Source organism: Netta rufina, assembly GCF_964035555.1.
Source record: "Netta rufina genome assembly, chromosome: W".
In the NCBI taxonomy this organism is placed as follows: Eukaryota; Metazoa; Chordata; class Aves; order Anseriformes; family Anatidae; genus Netta; species Netta rufina.
This window is the reverse complement of record NC_140139.1, coordinates 359,885-379,303: the sequence shown is the minus strand read 5'-3', so window position 1 is coordinate 379,303 and position 19,419 is coordinate 359,885. Positions and strand designations below refer to the sequence as shown.

At 38.5% G+C, this 19,419-nt stretch overlaps 2 protein-coding genes across 17 annotated transcripts in view; one reads left to right on the top strand and one right to left on the bottom strand.

The window, feature by feature from the left end:
• Positions 1-8,681, top strand: part of NEDD4L (NEDD4 like E3 ubiquitin protein ligase) — a 140,994-nt gene extending 132,313 nt beyond the window's left edge. For all 6 annotated transcript variants that reach the window (XM_084304394.1, XM_084304393.1, XM_084304396.1 and 3 more), the window contains 9 exons: positions 208-278; positions 1,566-1,661; positions 3,987-4,060; positions 4,827-4,887; positions 5,273-5,332; positions 5,885-5,992; positions 6,618-6,714; positions 7,324-7,396; positions 8,543-8,681. In XM_084304394.1, coding sequence (XP_084160520.1) covers positions 208-278; positions 1,566-1,661; positions 3,987-4,060; positions 4,827-4,887; positions 5,273-5,332; positions 5,885-5,992; positions 6,618-6,714; positions 7,324-7,396; positions 8,543-8,645 — 743 coding nt within the window. In that variant the 3' untranslated portion in view covers positions 8,646-8,681. The remainder of the gene's footprint in view (positions 1-207; positions 279-1,565; positions 1,662-3,986; positions 4,061-4,826; positions 4,888-5,272; positions 5,333-5,884; positions 5,993-6,617; positions 6,715-7,323; positions 7,397-8,542) is intronic.
• Positions 1,158-19,419, bottom strand: part of ALPK2 (alpha kinase 2) — a 79,903-nt gene continuing 61,641 nt past the window's right edge. For 3 of the 11 annotated variants that reach the window (XR_014619256.1, XR_014619257.1, XR_014619259.1), the window contains 4 exons: positions 11,383-11,486; positions 10,218-10,316; positions 7,559-7,658; positions 1,158-2,738 (listed from right to left, as the gene is read on the bottom strand). Coding sequence is in view for 4 of the 11 variants with exons in the window: in XM_084304388.1 (XP_084160514.1) it covers positions 10,223-10,316; positions 11,383-11,486 (198 nt within the window). In the remaining 7 variants the exon portion in view is untranslated. Of the gene's footprint in view, positions 2,739-6,750; positions 6,797-7,416; positions 7,659-10,217; positions 10,317-11,382; positions 11,487-19,419 lie in introns of those variants that run through there. The other 8 variants (XR_014619258.1, XR_014619260.1, XR_014619261.1 and 5 more) reach the window with 8 other exon arrangements.

Below are 19,419 nucleotides of genomic sequence, written 5' to 3'. Positions count from 1 at the left end.
TGTAATTGAAAAATTGGGCTTGCCAAGTCTAAATAAAAAATGGGTCTGCTGTGTTAACTTGAGCAGTTACAGCGCTGTTCCTTGCAGGATATTTCTTTCCCACAGACACAGTAAGAAATAGCATGGTGTTTCATCCTTTAGCAGTCATATCTTTAGGTAAGGTGAGAATGCAGAATAGCAGAGGTAACGCTTTTCCCTCTGTTTTAGGCTTCTTCATCAGACCTTTTTACAAGATGATGTTGGGGAAACCAATAACTCTAAAAGACATGGAATCAGTGGTAAGATAACATTTGAAACTTATCAGCATTAGTAATTATTTGATTTTTTTTTTTTCATCTGGGAAATATTATAAGAGCTAATAGTTCCAGTAAAGTGCATGGTGGAAAACACAAGGTTATGGTTTTAAGAACTTGAGAATGGTATGTGCGTATTTTTTTAATAAAACAAATATTCCCTGCCACATCAGCAGTTTCAGGACCAGTGCATTTAGAGCAGTTAGGGTTGAGGGAGAAGAGGCATGAATAGGCCAGTAAGAGACGCAATACAGAATGATTCGCGGTTGTGTTTTTGCCTTTTCCACTGAGTCAGCTGTCTCCCTGTTGTGAGGAACACTAGCAAGAGGTCCTGTTTTTCCCTTCTTCTTTTTTTCCCTTCTTTTCATACTGTGAAGCAGGATGAGGTAGATGAAAGGACATAGTTCTGACCTGGTAGCATGGGAAGTTGTCCACAGTAGTGGAAGAAGGGGTTGCCAAATGATTAACGGTTTTACCCACAAAGAGACAATGAATGCAGCACTACTTATGCCCTGGTACAGGCTTTGGTTTTGTTCTCTGCACTTCATCGACTTCCACTTCTTCAACATGAATTGCAATCAAGTACTTTTGTGTTCATTGCTCCCTGGGAGAAAAAATAACTGCTTTATGAGTTAGTAATCTCTAACTTTGCATTTTAAAATGAAGGAGCACAACTAACAGGATTGTGCAGATGCCCAATCTAGACATGTGCACTCCACCAGTACTGAAATACAGTACACTTCAGATGTATACAATAGCTAAATGTAAAAGGTTTCCTTGAAGTTAGTAGTATGATACCCTTCTTGTCTTCTTAATGTTTTCTACATAATAAAGATACAGCCTGTTCAGGAATTTAGAGGGGATTTTTTATTCAGCAAATTTCAAGAGTTTTTAATAACAACAATATAATAGTAATTGTATAATATATTGTTGATGTAATGAAAGCAGTACATAAATAGTGTTGAGAAGAACAGCTTTATCTAGAAGACATTCTCTAACCAATTAGTACAGTCAATCTATTGTATTGTATAATAGTTACACGTCAATTAAGGAGAGTTACACATACCTAAAAATATAGCATCTAAAAAATGCAAATGAATAAGGTAATTCATCTTTACACTGCTTTACAGTAGCTATACAAATAAAAAGGTTCCCATCCTTCCAACCCCTTTGGAGTTCTAATTTTAGATGTTTTTATTTGTTTATTTTAAAATTAAATTGCGTATTTAATGTTTATATATTCCAACTTTGCTTAATTTCAATCTCCTGTAGGACAGTGAATACTACAACTCTTTGAAGTGGATCCTGGAAAATGACCCTACAGAGCTGGATCTCATGTTTTGCATAGATGAGGAAAACTTCGGACAGGTATGTAAAGATTAACCCAAAAGTCTGTACATCCATCCTACTGGTTATTGCCAAAAGCCAGCATCACGTGCTTGTGGACCTGATCGGGACTACTGAACGTTAATCTCATTATGGGCTTTGAGTATTAATCTCTCTTTCTCTGCTGCTGAGTTTTGTTTTTTTTTTGGCTGTGGTTGCTGTAAGTACTCAGGTGGCACTTGGAGGGGTAGGGGACAAGCGATGGCAGAGCCCATCTGTGGTGAGCTGAGGCCGCACGTAACCTCAGAGAGGTCTTGGTGACAGACTGGCTACGTCTGTGAGCTTGGGGCCTGTCCATGAATGTGGGAAAAAATTAAGTGCAAGTTGTCTTTACCCATGACTAACACAAGCCATCTCCCCCACCTCTGTTGGGCCTGGAGAGGATGAGCAGCCACCAGCCAGCTGCCTGTGGTGCTCCAGAGGTCAGGATATTTTCCCTGCAAGAGCTGTGGCTTGGCCACACTCCCCTGGTGGCTCCCTCAGGCACAGGAACCAGTTTGGCTCACCCTCATAAATGCTTGGAGGGTGAGGGACCTAACTGTTCTTCACCCTTCAGCAGGTTACACCTTTAAGCTTTCTTGCACAGTTGTGAGAACTGTAAAGTGTCTTTTGTAAAGTAAAATGAAAAGAAGGCATGTGAGGAGCAGCTGCGAGAACTGGGATTGTTTAGTCTGGAGGAAAGGAGGCTGAGGAGCTTGCAGCAAGGAGGGTGCCAGTCTTTTCTCAGGTGACAAGTGACAGGATGTGAGGAAAGAGCCTGAAGTTGTTCCACGGGAGGTTGAGATTTGATATCAGGAAGAATTTCTTCACAGAAAGGGTGGGGAACAGGCTCCCCAGGGAAGTGGTGGTTGCCACCCTGGTGGTTATTTAAGAGATGTGTGGTGCGGTGCTTAGGGACATGGTTTAGCAGTGGACTTAGTTGTGGTAGGTAATGGTTGGACTTGACGATCTTACAGGTCTTTTCCAGCTGAAATGATTCTATGATTTTTTATGAGCTATCTAAGGCTGGAGATGCCAACGAAGGAATTCTATTCTTGTCAAGAGCGATACGATGTCTTTCTGAAAAGCAGTAGAAGCTGGCTGAGAAGCAGACTGAAATACTTATAAGGAGTAATAAAGGTGTTACAGAATCTTTATTAGAAAATTGTCTCAGCTTAGGACTGTTTGGGGCCTATAGGTAAAGATGTTCTCAAAAGACAAAATAAATAGTAGAATGATAATCAGTGAAGTGCATGACGAGTGATGCATAATTTAAAAAAAAAAAAAAAGTACGTAAGTGTTTATGCTTTTGGGGAAACTTTACAAACTGCTTTTATAAATAGCTGCAGGTTGAGGCTCATAGATTTGTTTCTTAGCTTACCTTATTATATCTCTCTGCATGTTGTTTCTATCTATCAGGGGCTGCAGATTAAGTAATGGCATTTATGATTTCTTTTGTCGTGAATATAACATTTTTCCATGTTTTCATAGTATGTGTGGGGTTGTTGGGGACGTTCCTGACAATAGCCAGAATATTTGACTTTCCTTCTCTCTTTTCCTTTAATGAAAAATGCTCCCAAGTGCCCATTCTTTTTAAAAAATGAAATCTTGTGCCTACAATGTATGTAAACACCGGGATCTGCATTCAGAAATATCCTTCCCCATAGCTGCACTACTGAGCACGTGGTTTGGTAGCTCTTTTATGTAAGCATTAACTGGTAAAAAAGTTAGCAACTTCTGGCTTTCATGGAACCTAAGTCTGCATTAATTCTGTTGAATTTCTGCTGATAAATTACTTTCACCAAAAATTGAATGTATTATTTGGTCTTGTAGTTTCTTGTGAACTGTAATGAATCTGTTTGTTTCTATCTTATGCTCATATGATGGTTATGCTCATCATTCTCAACAAATCTGCGTTTAAACATTTCTGTAATGCATTTTTCTACTTTGCTTATTTGTCCTTTTAACAGAAGAATTTCTCTCTGGATTTTAAATAGTATTTTTTTTTAAGCATTTTGAAGAATTAGAAGACATTTTTCTATCCTTATGAAAATGAAGTATGTGTTTTTTTTACCCAAATGAACCTGCTGTTCAGGACTAGAATTTTGAAAATAATTCATTCTTAAGAGTGATCATAGAATAATTTGTTCATAATGATGCCATCTTTAGATGTGGAATACTATGATGGCTCATTAGCTATTACAGTATAATAGTTTTCTAGTACTACTTGTAAAATGCTGCTCAAGGGCAGTGGATTTCATGAGAAACGTGTCCTGAAATAATGTCATCTTTTGTTGTTGTGTTTTTTTTTTCTTCTTTAAAATATAGACGTATCAAGTTGACCTGAAGCCAAATGGGTCAGAAATCATGGTAACAAATGAAAACAAAAGGGAATACATTGAGTAAGTATACATTTATGGAATTTATCCGGAGTGTAACAATACACAGTAGTACTGGTTTGAAATTCACCCTACTGTAATTATTGTAGTGCAATAAATCATCAGACATCCCTTTAAAAGAAAATCCTTTTGTTAACATAGTTTGTTTATACCTGATCCTTAGAAAGTTTAGATTTTAACCTTTATTGTTGTATGATTTAACTAATCAATGTAGTCTATGACGTAACAGGAAACAGTATCTTCTTGATGATGTGTAGACATGAGGAATATTCAAGAAGGGATGGCATTTCTCTGAATTATTATTATTGCAGACATCTACATCTAAATTACTCACTAATTACTCTAAGCTGAAACTTCACCCTTCACAATTGATGAAATTGTGAAAAAAATGGCACTTGTTGGATATAGTAATTATCATGTTAAAGCAGGCGTATGAATTCAGCCTGCTTCTGTGCGTTGACTACACCGAAGTGCCTAGGGTTAACTATGTCAGCTTCGCAGAGCTCCTAATGGGAGTGAGTTTCTACCCTGGAATTTCATTTTTCCTGATGAACTGCTGTCACAGAATACAAAACCAGAATAAAGGCAGATCTGAACAGCAAACTAATTCTGGAGAAAAGAATGCAAATAGGATGTCTGTCTAATTTAGCTTCCTTAGCATCAAAGTATTGTTGGGAGATGCTTGAAGAGAAACGGAAACTGTTAAGGTTGCTAATTAAGTCTAAAGTCTTCTAATGAATGTGTTCATGTTTTTATTTAACTACTATAGTCTGGTCATCCAGTGGAGGTTTGTCAACAGAGTTCAAAAACAGATGAATGCTTTTTTGGAGGTAAAGTACTTTTTTTCCGTTCTACCCACATAATACATACATATTTTTATGCAGACTTCTCATATATCTGTATCTCATTAAGGGAGTGAGAAGCTTTGCATGACTGCACAAGTTCTGGAATGCTTACATATAATGGTTTCACATTTCTCCTTTTATAAGATTATTCTCTTTCAAGTTTAAATTACTTGAGTTTGAAATAATCTAGTGATTAATTTTTAAATTAGAGATTCATTAATACTCAGGAACCATGTATTTCATTTTCAAAATCCTTCTTTGTTGTATGTCATTTAATTAACTAGTGGCTTTCCCTGAAGCCAAGACCCATACATAAAAAACGTAGTGTTACATATTGTACAAATATCACCCTTATTTTGCTTTCTCTTAGGGATTCACAGAACTTCTTCCTATTGACCTGATTAAAATTTTTGATGAAAATGAACTAGAGGTAAGTTTGTGTAACTGATGTCCAGAGGCAATAAACCAGATCAATCTCATTGCAAAAGATATGTTATATCCTGAAGTCTCTAGATCTTCAGTGAATTAGGAGACAAAGATGCTTTACTTATAGTGGGAAATGAGAACTTTTTCCCTAAAAAAAATAATAAACCTATTGATAAAGTAAAAGTACAAAAATATTATTTACTCAATGAGGTGATTAAGTATGTTCATATGTAAAGCATGCAAGTAACTTACTGAGTTAATGTTGTTATGCTTATACCCGTCATATTTTGAGCACAATACTATAAAAGATGCTGTCACGTGAAGCACACGTACTTCATATTGTACAGTGTTTCTCCAGGAAAGTGAGATATTCTTTGAGAACTCTCTTGAAGAGGAGCTCAGCTCTCCTTTATGTCTGCATTTATATTTGCACCACTTAGCTGTTTAAGAGGTCAGACAACAGAGGGAGAGCTTAATCTTGTTTTTCTGTTAAAGTGCACAGGATAATACTAATACCATCTTCAGTTAACACCCTAATGATTACTTCTGTATACAGTTACTGATGTGTGGCCTTGGCGATGTTGATGTTAATGACTGGAGGCAACACACAATCTACAAAAACGGTTACTGCCCAAATCATCCTGTTATCCAGTGGTTCTGGAAGGTAATACTCTCATCACATTTCACTTCTGTGGCTATTCCTAAAAGTCAAAGCTACCTTACTGTGTTGCAGTTTGTTTGTTTCTGCTTTTTTAAAATCATCGTCATGATGATGCATGGTAAACATGAAGACTATGTAATTGTACCAACAATCATTATGATATAGTGATGTTTCACTAACCCAAACAGTGTTATGGTCCTAAGAGATCCTGTCGTAGTGCAACACTGATTCTTCTTTGAAACTGCATTCCTCTGCCTGATGTTTAAGGTTTTTCTGCCATCTCTGTTTCTCTATTCTCCCTGCTAGGTATATTTATAAATTATCACATGCCACCAGGCAGGCACAGGTCATAGATTGGATGAAAAAGCAAGTCACCTCAAAGGTGAACAGCAGTTGTAGCTTCCAGCTGGTGCCAGGGTATTGTCTCTTTGTTGTGGCCTGAGGACAGTTGGAAAAGGATGCCTCTGGTTTAACCAGAGAAATGGCCGGCTACCTCTATGCTCCCCTTCAAAGTTACATGCCTGTTTATTACAGTCTAATACAAATAGATAATGTACTCAGGTTTGGGTTGGTTTTTGCTTAACAGCAACATGTACAACTGTGAAAGTGACTCTTTCTTTCTCAATAGGCTGTTTTACTGATGGATGCTGAAAAACGGATTCGATTACTACAGTTTGTTACTGGGACGTCACGCGTGCCTATGAATGGATTTGCTGAACTTTATGGTAAGCTTCCTTTCAGCTGCCCACCCATATGCTCACCTTTAGAATGACCATACAGACCGCTTCTGAACTTCCACAGGAAAGCCTGGGCATTAATGAATATAGGTATAGTCAACCTTTACTCCCACATAAGATTTCTTCTAGATTCCACCAGCCCTGGAGTATTTGGGAAGTAAAAGTTTTTGTGCACCATGGGTGTTGTGTAGACATTCTCCTTGCACAGGAATGAATCAACTCCCCAAAGAAGAGTTCAGCTATCAACAACAATAATATTCACAGCACATGAAGAAGAGGAGACTGCAAGTTTATCCAAGAATGCTATTTTTTTTCCTGTGTTAATATTTGAGCTTATTTCATTGGCATTGTACATACTCTATGCAAAGGTAGCTAGGTAAACTTAAGCTAACTATTTATTTGCAAATAAGTATCTGCACTCCTATTTACTTTAATGTAATTTTGATTGAGGGAATTTGTACCAGGTATTCTATACCAGTTGAAAACTTAGCCTTAAGGAAAACTTAATTTGTGCAAACATATAATTTTAAAAATAGCATTTAGGTAGTTTCTGTAATGTCCAGTAATTTAAATTTCCTATTTTTCATTTTCATCCAGGTTCAAATGGTCCTCAGCTGTTTACAATAGAGCAATGGGGAACTCCTGATAAACTGCCCAGAGCTCACACATGGTAAGTCATAAAAGCATAAAATTATTGCTTTTCTGTATTGTTATAGGGCCAGGAAAGGGGAGAGAGTGATGTCTGTGCCTATTTCAAATACATTTTAGCTTGGGACAATACCGTGTGTGTGTGCATGTATTTATTAAAAGGCAAAGAAAAGTTAGTACTTACCTGCTGACACAGTTGCAGAATGTGTTCCAGGAAGTAGCAAGGTTCAACTTCAGTAGCTTGCCATTGCTTCTGAGAGTCTCTGAAGAAGGCTTGGTTTAGCCTTCACATGCACACATGAAAGATAAAAGCCTCTGTTAATAAAGTAGTTGTAGGTGTTCTGCAATAAATGTAGGTAAAGGAATCCACAAGAAACTCATTACAGCTTAGCCTTTTTGATAATAATTTTTAAATGGTATTTTAATTTACTCTAAGTAACCCTTGCAACTCTGGACATTTCTTCTGATAACTGTTTTTGCACTAAAATGCATGTTAGAAGAGCTAGCTTTTCCCCATAGGCTTTCTAAGGTAAATTTAGAAAAGCTAGTGTTTAGAACATGGCACTCTTTCAGTAAAGAGAGAGTTATAGAATAAAAAATATTAAGAAAATATTATATATATATAATTAATAAAATATTTATATTTATATTTATTTAATAATTATATTAAAAAAATAAGAAAAAATGCATTCCAAAAAATCAACTCTCATCTCAGTTACCTGTTAAATTGTACATGACTTTTTAAAGAGCTTCTTTGGAGTTTTTAATATTATTTTTCAGAACATCTTTGCTAATTCCTAGGAAAACAGACTTTTGACAGGTTGACAAAAGCTGAAATATTTTCAATCTAACAATTATTTTTTAATCTTTTTTTTTTTTTATGGGGGAAGGTAGGGAGGGCATTAACAACTTCCCATTTTCAGTTCTGGAAAGAAAAAATGTAGTTATTTCTGAAAACTCATCACAGTACAGGCACAATTGTCTTCAGATGCTATAATCAGGGAACACCAAGCATCAGTTATATTTGCAGAGGATACTGCAGAGATTGTGTGTGTTTGGTCAAAAACATATGGTCCATTATTAAGGCCCCCAAGTTATGTGGCCTTTTCTATTTCTTCAAAATCTCATATGTTTTTCAATGGACTTTTTTTTTCCTTCTGAATTTCAGCTTTAATCGCCTTGACTTACCTCTTTATGAATCTTTTGAAGATTTGCGAGAGAAGCTACTTATGGCAGTTGAAAACGCTCAAGGATTTGAAGGAGTGGATTAAAACAAATACTTTTTTCCCCCCATTCAAGCAAGTTCTGCTGCACTTTTGCATTTGCCTAACGGACTCTTGAGTGACTATGGCAGAACAGTTGCACAACGTTGGTTCATGGAGCAAACCCTTCGACAGTGCAGTTGCCTAAATCCAGAATTTTGAACTATAACCTGTGGATGGCTTTTTGATGTTTCCACAGCAGATTACCAACTGGTTAACTTGTACTCTGATTACATTTCAGCAGGACTTACTCTATTTATGTTGTGCCTCTGTAGGCAAAGCCCTTAATAAATATTTTACATAATTTCTAATGACAATGAATGGAATTAATCATTTTACAGGTATAGTATTACAACTCATGTTTACTTTTTAATTCATTTAGACATTTTCAGATTATATTTCATTACAATTAAATATCATGTACTTGGAAAAAAATGAGCATTTTTCTTAATTTCATACAAGACTTGATGCCAGTGTCCTTTTTTCAAAGCACATGTGCACATGTTGAGCCTTGTGTTCCCAAACCATTAAGAAAATAGGAGAAAGCTATGTTGGGAATTTTCTCTATATTGGCTACATCAAGAGTAACTCTTTTCATTGAGCATATAAATATTTTTCCGTATCCAGAAAATGTATGGATTCAATGTTGCATTTTTGTATAAATAATAGAATAGTTATGAGTCAAGAGAGAATCATAACATAGCATGCCAAATCTCATGTTCAATGAAAAAATTGCCTCATTATTCCTTGATAATATTTACATGTACTATAAAACATTTTGGGGTAGGGTTGGCATTAATCATTTTAGGAAAATATGCTTAACCCTGTCATTATCTTTGTATAGTGATTCTTTTATTATTTTTTCCTCTTTACTGTTTGCAATGGAGGCATTTTGAAAGAAACCTGGCACTATGTGATTTGGCACTACAGAAAACAGATCTGTTTTGTCTCCTGTTTGTAAGCATTTGCTAATGATATCTAAATAACAATTTTTTTTGTTTGTTTCTAACTGCACCAACTCTAAAGGCACTTTATGTAACACATGGAAGTCATATCTGTTTTTTATCATAAACATTAATGTGATTATATTCCTTCTCACTGCACATGTCTTTCTGGTGCAATATCTATCAATTGTGAATCTGGCTGCTGCTGATGTATAAAAGAAAAAAAACAGATATAGAGCTGAGCCTGCAGACATGTTCCTCAGCAATTGTTTTTGTGATTTATTTTTTACTTAATCACAAAGATTTATTTAATATACACTATCTATCTAATCAGTTTTGTTACCTATGACATGTTGCATGCTTAAACTATAATGTCTGAGTTGCATCTCTTGTGTGATGGATTAAAAGTGAAAGATTTGTATTTTATCCACTGTAGTTAAATGGTTACAGTATTACTACAGTAGGTTTGAAGGGATGGCTTCATCAATTTGATGATCTTCAGTTTTCTAAGTTTAGTCCACGTACTTACTATGCATAGGATTTTTCCCCAAGAGCCCATCTAATGCTTTATGAGACAAGATGATACCACAATGTAAAAAACAAATCTTCACCTTGTTGCCAACAGTGGTGGCCTTACCTGCTTCACAGCTCCCACTGGCAAGTACAGTCCAGCGCTGACAATAAGTAGCCACGGTCCAGAAACTTCAGCATGTTAACGCTTTGGCTAAAAAGGCTACTGGAAAGAAGACAACAGTAATTAACATTCAGCAAATCTGTACATACTAGCAAAAATTTTGAAAAGCTAATAGATGCGTGATTTTTTATTATTATTGAACACAAGATTAATTTTGTATTAAATGTTTTCTGACATTCCTTTCTGAATTGTTACATTTTAATGAGCAGAAAACCTTGAATGAGACAGAAACGTACTGCATCTGAATAGACAGAGAAACACTATACTGATCATTTACTGTGGGGAAGATTGAGAGAATGGGGTAAAGTGATCTTCTATATGCTAAGCACTACTAGTTATAACACAGATGCCCTTAAGGGAAATGTCACACTCCAAAATCATTTTTCTTTCTGTGTTTACCTGGAGGATTTTGTATGGTTGGAGGTCATCTTCTACGAGAGGTTTTCTAATACTTAAAAGTCCTTCCAAACAATAGAGTTACCTAGTCCAGGTGAACTTAACAGTAAGCCAGCTCATTACTTTTGGGTGTCCAAGTTAGCTGTGCTATTACCACACACCACCACATTTTGCCTGTACAGAAGCAGCTTTATATAATGCAGCTTCTGTCACTACAGTAACTTTGTCCTTTTCTTGTTGGGATGCAGGAGTAATCCAGATTTGGCATTCACTATTGAGCATAACTACTTGTTAGAAAATCTGAAGGGAATTGCTCAGCCCAGTCCCTTGCTGCATAAAGCTTTTGTGTTGGACAGCAGAAGCCTCCCTGTTAGCTACAGCAACTGCTGTTATTGACAGGTTATAAGAATGCCACTCTTGACTTCGTCTGGTTTTCATGTATCAGGGAAGTTAAGAGATGTAACCCCTACTGAAACGTACTATAGCCACACAACTCAGATTTTGTTATCAATGGCTATCTTGATAGCTAACCCAAAGGGCAGATATGCCCTTCACATCAGTCAAAAAGCTAAGATCTTCTATACCAGGACAAAACCCAGGAAATTATCTCTAGTTTTGCAACAGACTACATGAGGCTAAGTAACTGGCATGAGCTGTACAAGGCAGCAGCTGCAGAAGAAATTGCCCCCAACCCTTTAATATAAGGACTTACCACTCTTTCTGAGGTCCTGAGCAGGATTTGAGCTTTATCTTCTGACACTCTAGCCACCTAGCAATCCTTCTGGAGCTCCTGAAGTAGCATTTGAAGGAATCTTTCTAGGAAAAAAGGTAGCGAAATGTCAGTTGGTTACAATTTGAAGTAAAACACAAAGCAACTACCATAGTTTTGTGCCTTTCTTAACACAGTATTCAGTTTAGCCCAAAGCCAATTTGGTCACTATTTAGAGTATAGGGTCTGTAGCTGTCACCTCCTCTTCTCATCAAGGCTTATAGTTTTGAGCCTTGTAAGGCTGTACTTAACATACACTGTACTATCACAGTAACTCCAGCTTCCAGGCCTCAGTGCTGGAAGTTGCTTTCTGTTTTTCAGTCCTAAGATAGATGAAACTTGGAGTGGGAGCTTTTATCATCTCATTTCCATCTCTCTCACTCAGACCCCTCGCTGGTTTCTGAGTGCAAGGAGCACACTAGCCTCAAGCACGTTCAGATAAACGCTGCCACAAGCACTAGCCCTGCACCGCAGCCCCAGAAGGGCAGCACTCACTGCGTGTGCCCAGCCCCTCTAGGTGCTTGGCTGGAGCACTGCACGTGCCACCAGTGGACCAGGAATTGGGAAAGCTAGCGAGGGAAAGCTGGATAGTTGGACTGCATTTGTCAGAGTTAAAAGAAGTCATCATACCTATCTGAGGGCAAGGGCTAATCATTATATGTGTAGTAGAAAAGAGGTAGACTACCACATTGGACATCTTTCTTAAATGAACATTAATTTCCTTCTTTTGTATAAAAAAGCTTTTCCTTTTGTATCTAAAACTACAGCAACAAAGAAAAGCCTGCAGTCTTCAGGCATCTCTTACGATGTTGCACTAAGAAGTAATGCATAGTTACAATGCACAGGAAACTTACAGAACTGGAATCTAACCATATTAATGTTACATACCTAGCAGGTCTGTCCTACTGCACATAGAACCTCCTTAGATACATAACACTGTCATCAATGCAAGCCGTAGTTAGTCATACGTCTGTTTATGTACACACCTCTCACGTTCTGTTCGTCCACATGAGCTGCCACTTACATGTTCTTGGTTCCCCCCTTTTCCATACAATTTTCACATACTTTGCTCTTTTTTTCTTAACAATTTTGTATATATGTATGTAAAAATATGCACAGTATGTACCCACATACAACAGTACATATGCGTTGCGTTTTTGTACTTTAATCTGTTCTGTTGAATTGAAAGCAGCTCGTGAGCACCCTCTCTGCTACAGCAGTAGCGCAACCACATAGAAGTGAACGGGTTATGATTCTCAAAACCCAAATGCAAAACTCCAGAAAATGATGTTGCTATGTTCCACGTCTGTGAACCTAAAATTCAGACTTAAAACTGAGATAATTTATATCTCCAAACATGCAGAAAGCATCAAACATTCCAGATTAAATTCACACTGTTTAATATTTTTGTAAGAATTGCCTCACACTAGAAGGCTATTCAAAATAACACCAGACTACTTAAAATTGATTTTAAAATGCTACTTATAAATAATGCTAATTTTCACAATTAATACAGCTTTAAACTGTGGTTGGATTTGATACACTGTGGAGAAAGGTTTTGTTTAAGGACAAAAAAAAAAAAAAAAGAAAAACATTTTTTCCATTTATTTTCTGAAAAGAAATGAATGAAATTGTAGTTTGTTTTTCCTGACAGCAGAAGCTCAATGTGACAAAATGAAGTTGTTGTAATGAAATGATGCAACTTAATTAAATATTTAATAAAGAACTATGGAAGTTACAACATTTTATACTTCAAATATATTTTTGTCTAATGGAAGCTTTGTTTTATTTAAAAAAAATTGCCTGCTGGAAGACATTCTCACCCTGGGAGATGGTTCAGGGAGCCTATCTGTAGTCACATCTGTACCTGATTTAATTCCTAAATGGTTAAAAGCACCATCCATTTATTTCAGCTTCTGTAAAAGCGGTTCCCAAATTTTTCTGTGATCCTCAATGTTTCCACAAAACGGATGCGTATAGGGTTTTCAGGTGTGTAAGGTGAAACTGAAAAATGTTTACAGTGGCTACTGGTCAGTCACTGGCACACAAACACCTTCAGAAGGCACCATCCAAGGGAATTTCTCTATCTATAAGGATTTGAACAACTAGTACAAGCCAGTGATTATGTAGTGTTCTTTAAAGACTAAATACAAAACTGGCATCTTTCCCAACTTTTTATTGGTATCCCCTCTGTTGCGTCACCATTTATGTTACAGGAACAGAAACCCTCCATCGAAACACCACAACCAAGAAGGCTGTTCTCAAATTATCTAACTCTGCAGAGACCAGGCAAGCAGCATGCCTGCAAGCTTTTCCTGTTTAAGCCACATACAAAATAAAAACACAGATGCTACTATTTCTGCTGCATATTCATATGCTTACAACAGAACTTTCTGCACCCCACTATAATATCTGTATTACAGAAAACACAGTACAGACGAACAACCTCATAGACTGACAGAAGCTGAGTTTTACAATGCAAGTCTTCACATTTCAGTGCCCTCGCCAACAGCGATGGAACCCACGTTGCCTTTTTTGCTACTCAGGGTGACCGTCTTGTTTGTAACCAAGGCATGGTTTGACTTAACAGTTCGCCTTAGGTATACAGAATTTTCCTCCTCAGCTTGCTTGTCTTCCTACTATCAGCACTCAAGAGAGATGTGGCTGCACTAAGGTGCCTATTAGTCTTAAACACAAAACCAGAACGTAAATTAACACTCACGGATTCTCTATGCATTAAGAACAGCCTACAAGAGATACAGATGTGATGTGCCTAATACACCTCAAGGGTCATGAGCATTTTTGTGCAGCTACCCTTGGATGCCATTTGCTAAACAACAAACCACCACTGCTACAACCACCCCATCGGCTTCAGCAAGTGTCTGGGAACTGGGAGAGGAACGAGAGCAAGCAAGGTGACTAGGCAAACAAGTAAATCTCAATATGACCCAGAAACACCACGTCATCAGAAATCGTGGTCATCTTGCCAACAGATGGCAATGCCTGTAACGAATCAAGTTACTCAGAGCTCACCAATGTCGCCATATGACTACTGAAAAGACACCAAACCCCTGGATGATTCAGCCTATTAAGTTTTGCAGCTGAGCTATTCCTTGCATGTGCACATGTGTGGTATTGGATACACCATCTCAACTCACAATCGTAGCATGACTTAGTCTGCTTTAATAATTAATGCAGTAATCTCTGAGCTGTGCCAACAATGCAGTTCAGAAAGCCAAAACAGACAAGCTTCTGCTTACAGGCTGACGGCGTTGATTACTGACTCCTTCATGCTGAGAGCGCAAATTGCTTTACACTAATTCTCTGGTTTCATAACTTGGACTGTGCACAACATGTTCCTGACCCTAGAGCAGCAACTAATTCATTTTGTATAAACACTGCTTGTGCCCGTCTGTCTTCTCCTCCCTTGGGCAGAGGTTTCTCAAAGATTTCCCCATCTCCTCCCCTTTGTTCCAGCCTCCACTTCTTCCTGGGCTGGAGCAGCCAGGTGGCATGTTTCAAAGTGCATGCCATCGACTAACAGCGCATCCTCCCAACTCAGCTGTAGCAGGAGCACACACCTTAGCACTGGAAAGTGAAGACCTACATGTGATGCTGAAACACAGGACTAACCAGGGCTCTTTACAACAAAGATTTAAAAATAACCCAACAAAGACCACCACAACATACACGTCTTTTCCAGTGATACCTACTTGTGTTAATGTTTCAGCACAGTTACATCCAGGAGGTTTAAAAAAAACAAGACAACAAGACTCCATTTGTTTCTAATTGGAAATGAAAATTCATCTGTGGAAGCCTTCCGATGAGAAGGACCTGGGGGTGTTGGTTGATGAAAAACTCAGCATGAGCCAGCAACGTGTGCTTGCAGCCCAGAAAGCCAACCATATCCCGGGCTGCATCCGAAGCAGCACGGCCAGCAGGACAAGGGAGGGGATTCTCCCCCTCTGCCCTGCTCTTTTGAGACCCCAGCTGTTCCCCCCAGACCATTCTGTGGTGGAGCTTTCTCAGTGGCTGACGATGTCTGTGCAAATCCTTAGTCTATGGCATTTCCCTACTTCTAGCAAGGTTTTGCTATTCTTTGAAAACAAGCAAACCACAACAGCATGTTACTGCATTAGCACCTGAAATCCGTGCCCACGTACGACCAATGCGCCACAGCCACCCCTAGGAGACGCTGCAGTCGCTGTATCAGCAGCGGGGACATGCTCATGAGGACATGCTCACCCTGACACCTGGTTCTTTGCTACCCTGACACTTCCTATCCTAACAGCAAATTCCTAAACTAGCAAACTTAATTCCTTTAACAAATACAAACCAACAACACTTTCTGTCATAATAAAAACAATCATACCAGATCAAGTTAGACTTGGTTAACAGCCTGCCCAAACAATAGAAATGCAGGACAAACAGCAGTGCTTCCAGCAAATTTACTTTCAAAACACGAGTAACATACAGCTCAAGGACCTACCACAGCAGAAATGGTTCTTTTTTTGTGGTTGTTGGAAACCTGGCATATAAATAACTAGATATGTATTTGGATGTCAGCACATTCCCCTACCTCTGCCTCACTGAACACTCCTCAAGTAAGGGACTGATTGCTATGAGGCCATGGCAAGAAAACATGGATGCAAACAGCCTCTGGAGGTGGTTCCCTCGAGTGGAAGCCAGCCCTAGTTCTGGATCCAGCCGAGGGAAGACAAGCGACAAAAAGCATGGTCATATTTACGTCAGTGGTGACAATCTGAGCAAAGTCCATCACCTCTGCAGGCTGGCACAGAACTTCTGGTAACGTTTAGAGCTGCCTACTGGTGCAAACGTAGGCTGTCTGATAGAAACAACCGTACGTGTGGAGTTAAACAGCACACCTCAGCTTCCGGGGAAGCTAGAGGAAAAAGAGGACATGCGAGTGCCGGATGACAGCACCAGGCACCCACTGCCACAATGGCATTAACTCCATCTTACTGTGCTTGGCCACTTCATCTGCTCTGCAGAATGGCTGAAGGGACAGACCCTGTGTTAAGGCCCAGAAATACATTATGGCTATGGAAACATTAATTAGGTAGGGATAACATAACGGAGCAATTCTCAACGTGGAAGTTACAGTTGCTGTCTAAGACTTGCAGTTAAGAGTTGTATTTAATGAGTATTTGGGCATTCAAAACATTCTGGCAGTCACAAAAGGCAGAAATTTCTTTTAAAAAATCTGTCCTGTGCTCTCTTCTCAAAGCTAGCCTCTTTACTGTTTCAGCAATCTCGAGTGTTTTAAATTGAGCTGAATTTGATGCTTTTCTTTCGTTCCACGATTGATTCTACATAAACCCACTATCATTTATATTCATACATAATAGTATCATGAGAAAGAAACCCAGGGTTCACTATGGTAACCCAACAGGAAATGCTCCTGTATCAAACCTCTCTGATACAAGGATCACAATGATAAATAATCTCTTGACAATTACTCTTTGCTATTTACCCCTTTGATTACAGAGCCTTGACCAAATTAAACTTATTCTTGCTTAAATGCACCTGCTATTTTCACCCAACTTACTTTCTGCTATTTGCTCTGGGTTTCACTAGCTTAACTGATTAGACTTTAGTTTGAAGTGCAGTGGAATATAAAATTAAGATATAATCACCAAAAATATACTGCTCTGTATCTACTCACTTCTACTCTGTACATTGTACCTTAACACTACAAATACACTATCAATGCTTTTTACATTAAGTTTCAGAGCATTTTCCTCTTTGACAATTCTCTAGCAGTAGTGTATAACAATGCGACCACATAAAAATTCTGTGCCTCTAGTTATTCAATATATTTTCAAATTTCTACGTATTCTGATCACTTGCACAATGCTTTGCTAAATAATTTGGAAGCTGGTTCAAACATCTACGATTTCCAGCAAGTTTCACTATGAAAGCAAAGAGGAAGATGACAGCCACCTTTCTAGCAACTGGATTTTCCACTAGCCAAGTCCAGATCCATTGGGGTACACAGTATTCTTGCTCCATGAGTTACAAGACCTGAACAGGAGACAGACCTGTGTTTGATCTGCAGGACATTCAATGTTGTGCCTTGATAGACTACTTTACAACCAAACAGTAAGCTGAGGACCTTGCAAAGAAGTTACTGGGTAACGCACAGTGGCTGTAAGTGACAAAGGTACCTCATTTTCCTAAGCACAGTGCAGGAGAAGGCTCCTCTCGATGGCTGCTCTGCAACCCAGTTGCCCTTGACCAGCGTGCAGAGGAGCATCTGCAGTGCCACTGGCTTTGTGGAAACCAAAACTGGTTTCTGAGTTAGGTCCCCAAAACAAGACTGTGACTATCAAATGGGCAAGGATGTATACTAACAGAGAACAATCAGGTTAACCATGCAATTTTAAATTTAATTTTTGTCCAGCTTGAACCTGATAAATTTGAAAATCTCCTTTGAACCTGAATACAGTGAGCTTGACCTCGTGGAGTGCTGAATGCACTCAGAGTTACGAGAAATTCAGCTGTAATGCCCATTTATACAGGCATGTGGGCAATCACCACTGCCTCAAGCTAGTGCAAGCAACCCAGTGTCAGCAAAGACACAGTAACATTGCACATAGCCCAGATACGACCATAACAGTTGTACTCTGGTTTCCAGCAATATTGTACTATCTAGTCCTACCAGACGAAGCTAGTACAGATACAACTGCAGAAGTTATAACCACAATTTCACTTTTGCTGTGCGTGTGCATAAACAGTGGGAAAAACCTGGGGCTTCTGCTTGTTCTGCAAATTTGCACTAATTACTTGCCCCACTTTGTCACTTTTTCAGGCTCACTATGTGCCGCAGCGTGGGTGGAAACATACATATCTCAGTGCCATAGGGGGTTCTGTACAGGCTTCCGAGCCTTCCTCCAGATTGCAGTAAACTATTTCTATTCCACAGATATCTATCACGTCTGGATTAGCTAGAGTACATGACCTCCCTTTGAAATCAGTTTTTAAACAAAAGGCAAAACTTTGAACCTTGGGCTAAAGTTAAAGAATAACAGTGCTGGACACTAGATCAATACCTGGCAAATATTAGTTGCATGCAGTGGACAGGTGCCTCTCTGCTGTACTTCTCACTATTTCGGTATGCTAATGCAGAATGCACCCTTAGGTTTAAGGGTTTCTTTACACAAAGAAAATTTTTAAAAAACATTCTGAAGCAACTAGGGACTAATAGTTGGTGCTAACCTAGTGATCTCTTTCCTCTGCAGTCCATCTGGAGCATAGAACTGAGTGTTACCTGACCACTAACAACCTTTTCTGTCTTCTACCATCTCAGTCACTTCTTATGTCCCAGTGCTTTAGTTCCATGAAAAACAGCTGTTAAGAATACTACCAAGTTTTAAACAGCTCTGATTTCTACTCAAACATGCAGATAGTTCCCTGTGATTATTTAATAATGATTTAAATAGAAATCACGGTAACATTTTGTTATCTCAATGACTTGTTACAACATACACATCTCAGACTGTATTTCTCAACTGTGCTTCCATGTTAAAAAAAAAAAAAAAGCACGCAGTCCAAATCATGGGTTTTTTTCTTCTTTTATAACAGATTTGACTATTTGACTGTGAGTTGGGAAACATCTTCCTTTTGCTCCTTTCTGCCTTTTATCTTTTAACAACTGTACCATCCCTAACGAGCAATGAGAAGAGTTTGCCAGTCACTCAGTATTTGGTGAGGATTAGTCCAAGAAAGAGGCAGGTACTGCTCCATTACAGGGAAGCAGCCCAACACAAATCAAAGCGTTCCTCAGACCTGGATTTGACAAGTGCTCTCTTGCATTTTCAGTCTCTATGCAGCAGCAGCACATGCACTACAAGAGGTGCAGAGGTGCTGTACAGTAGCTGCTGCTAGCTGCAGTTTGGCAGTGTGCTGGCATAAAGAACAACCAGAACTGGCGTAAAGAACCCCAGAAAGAGAAAATCT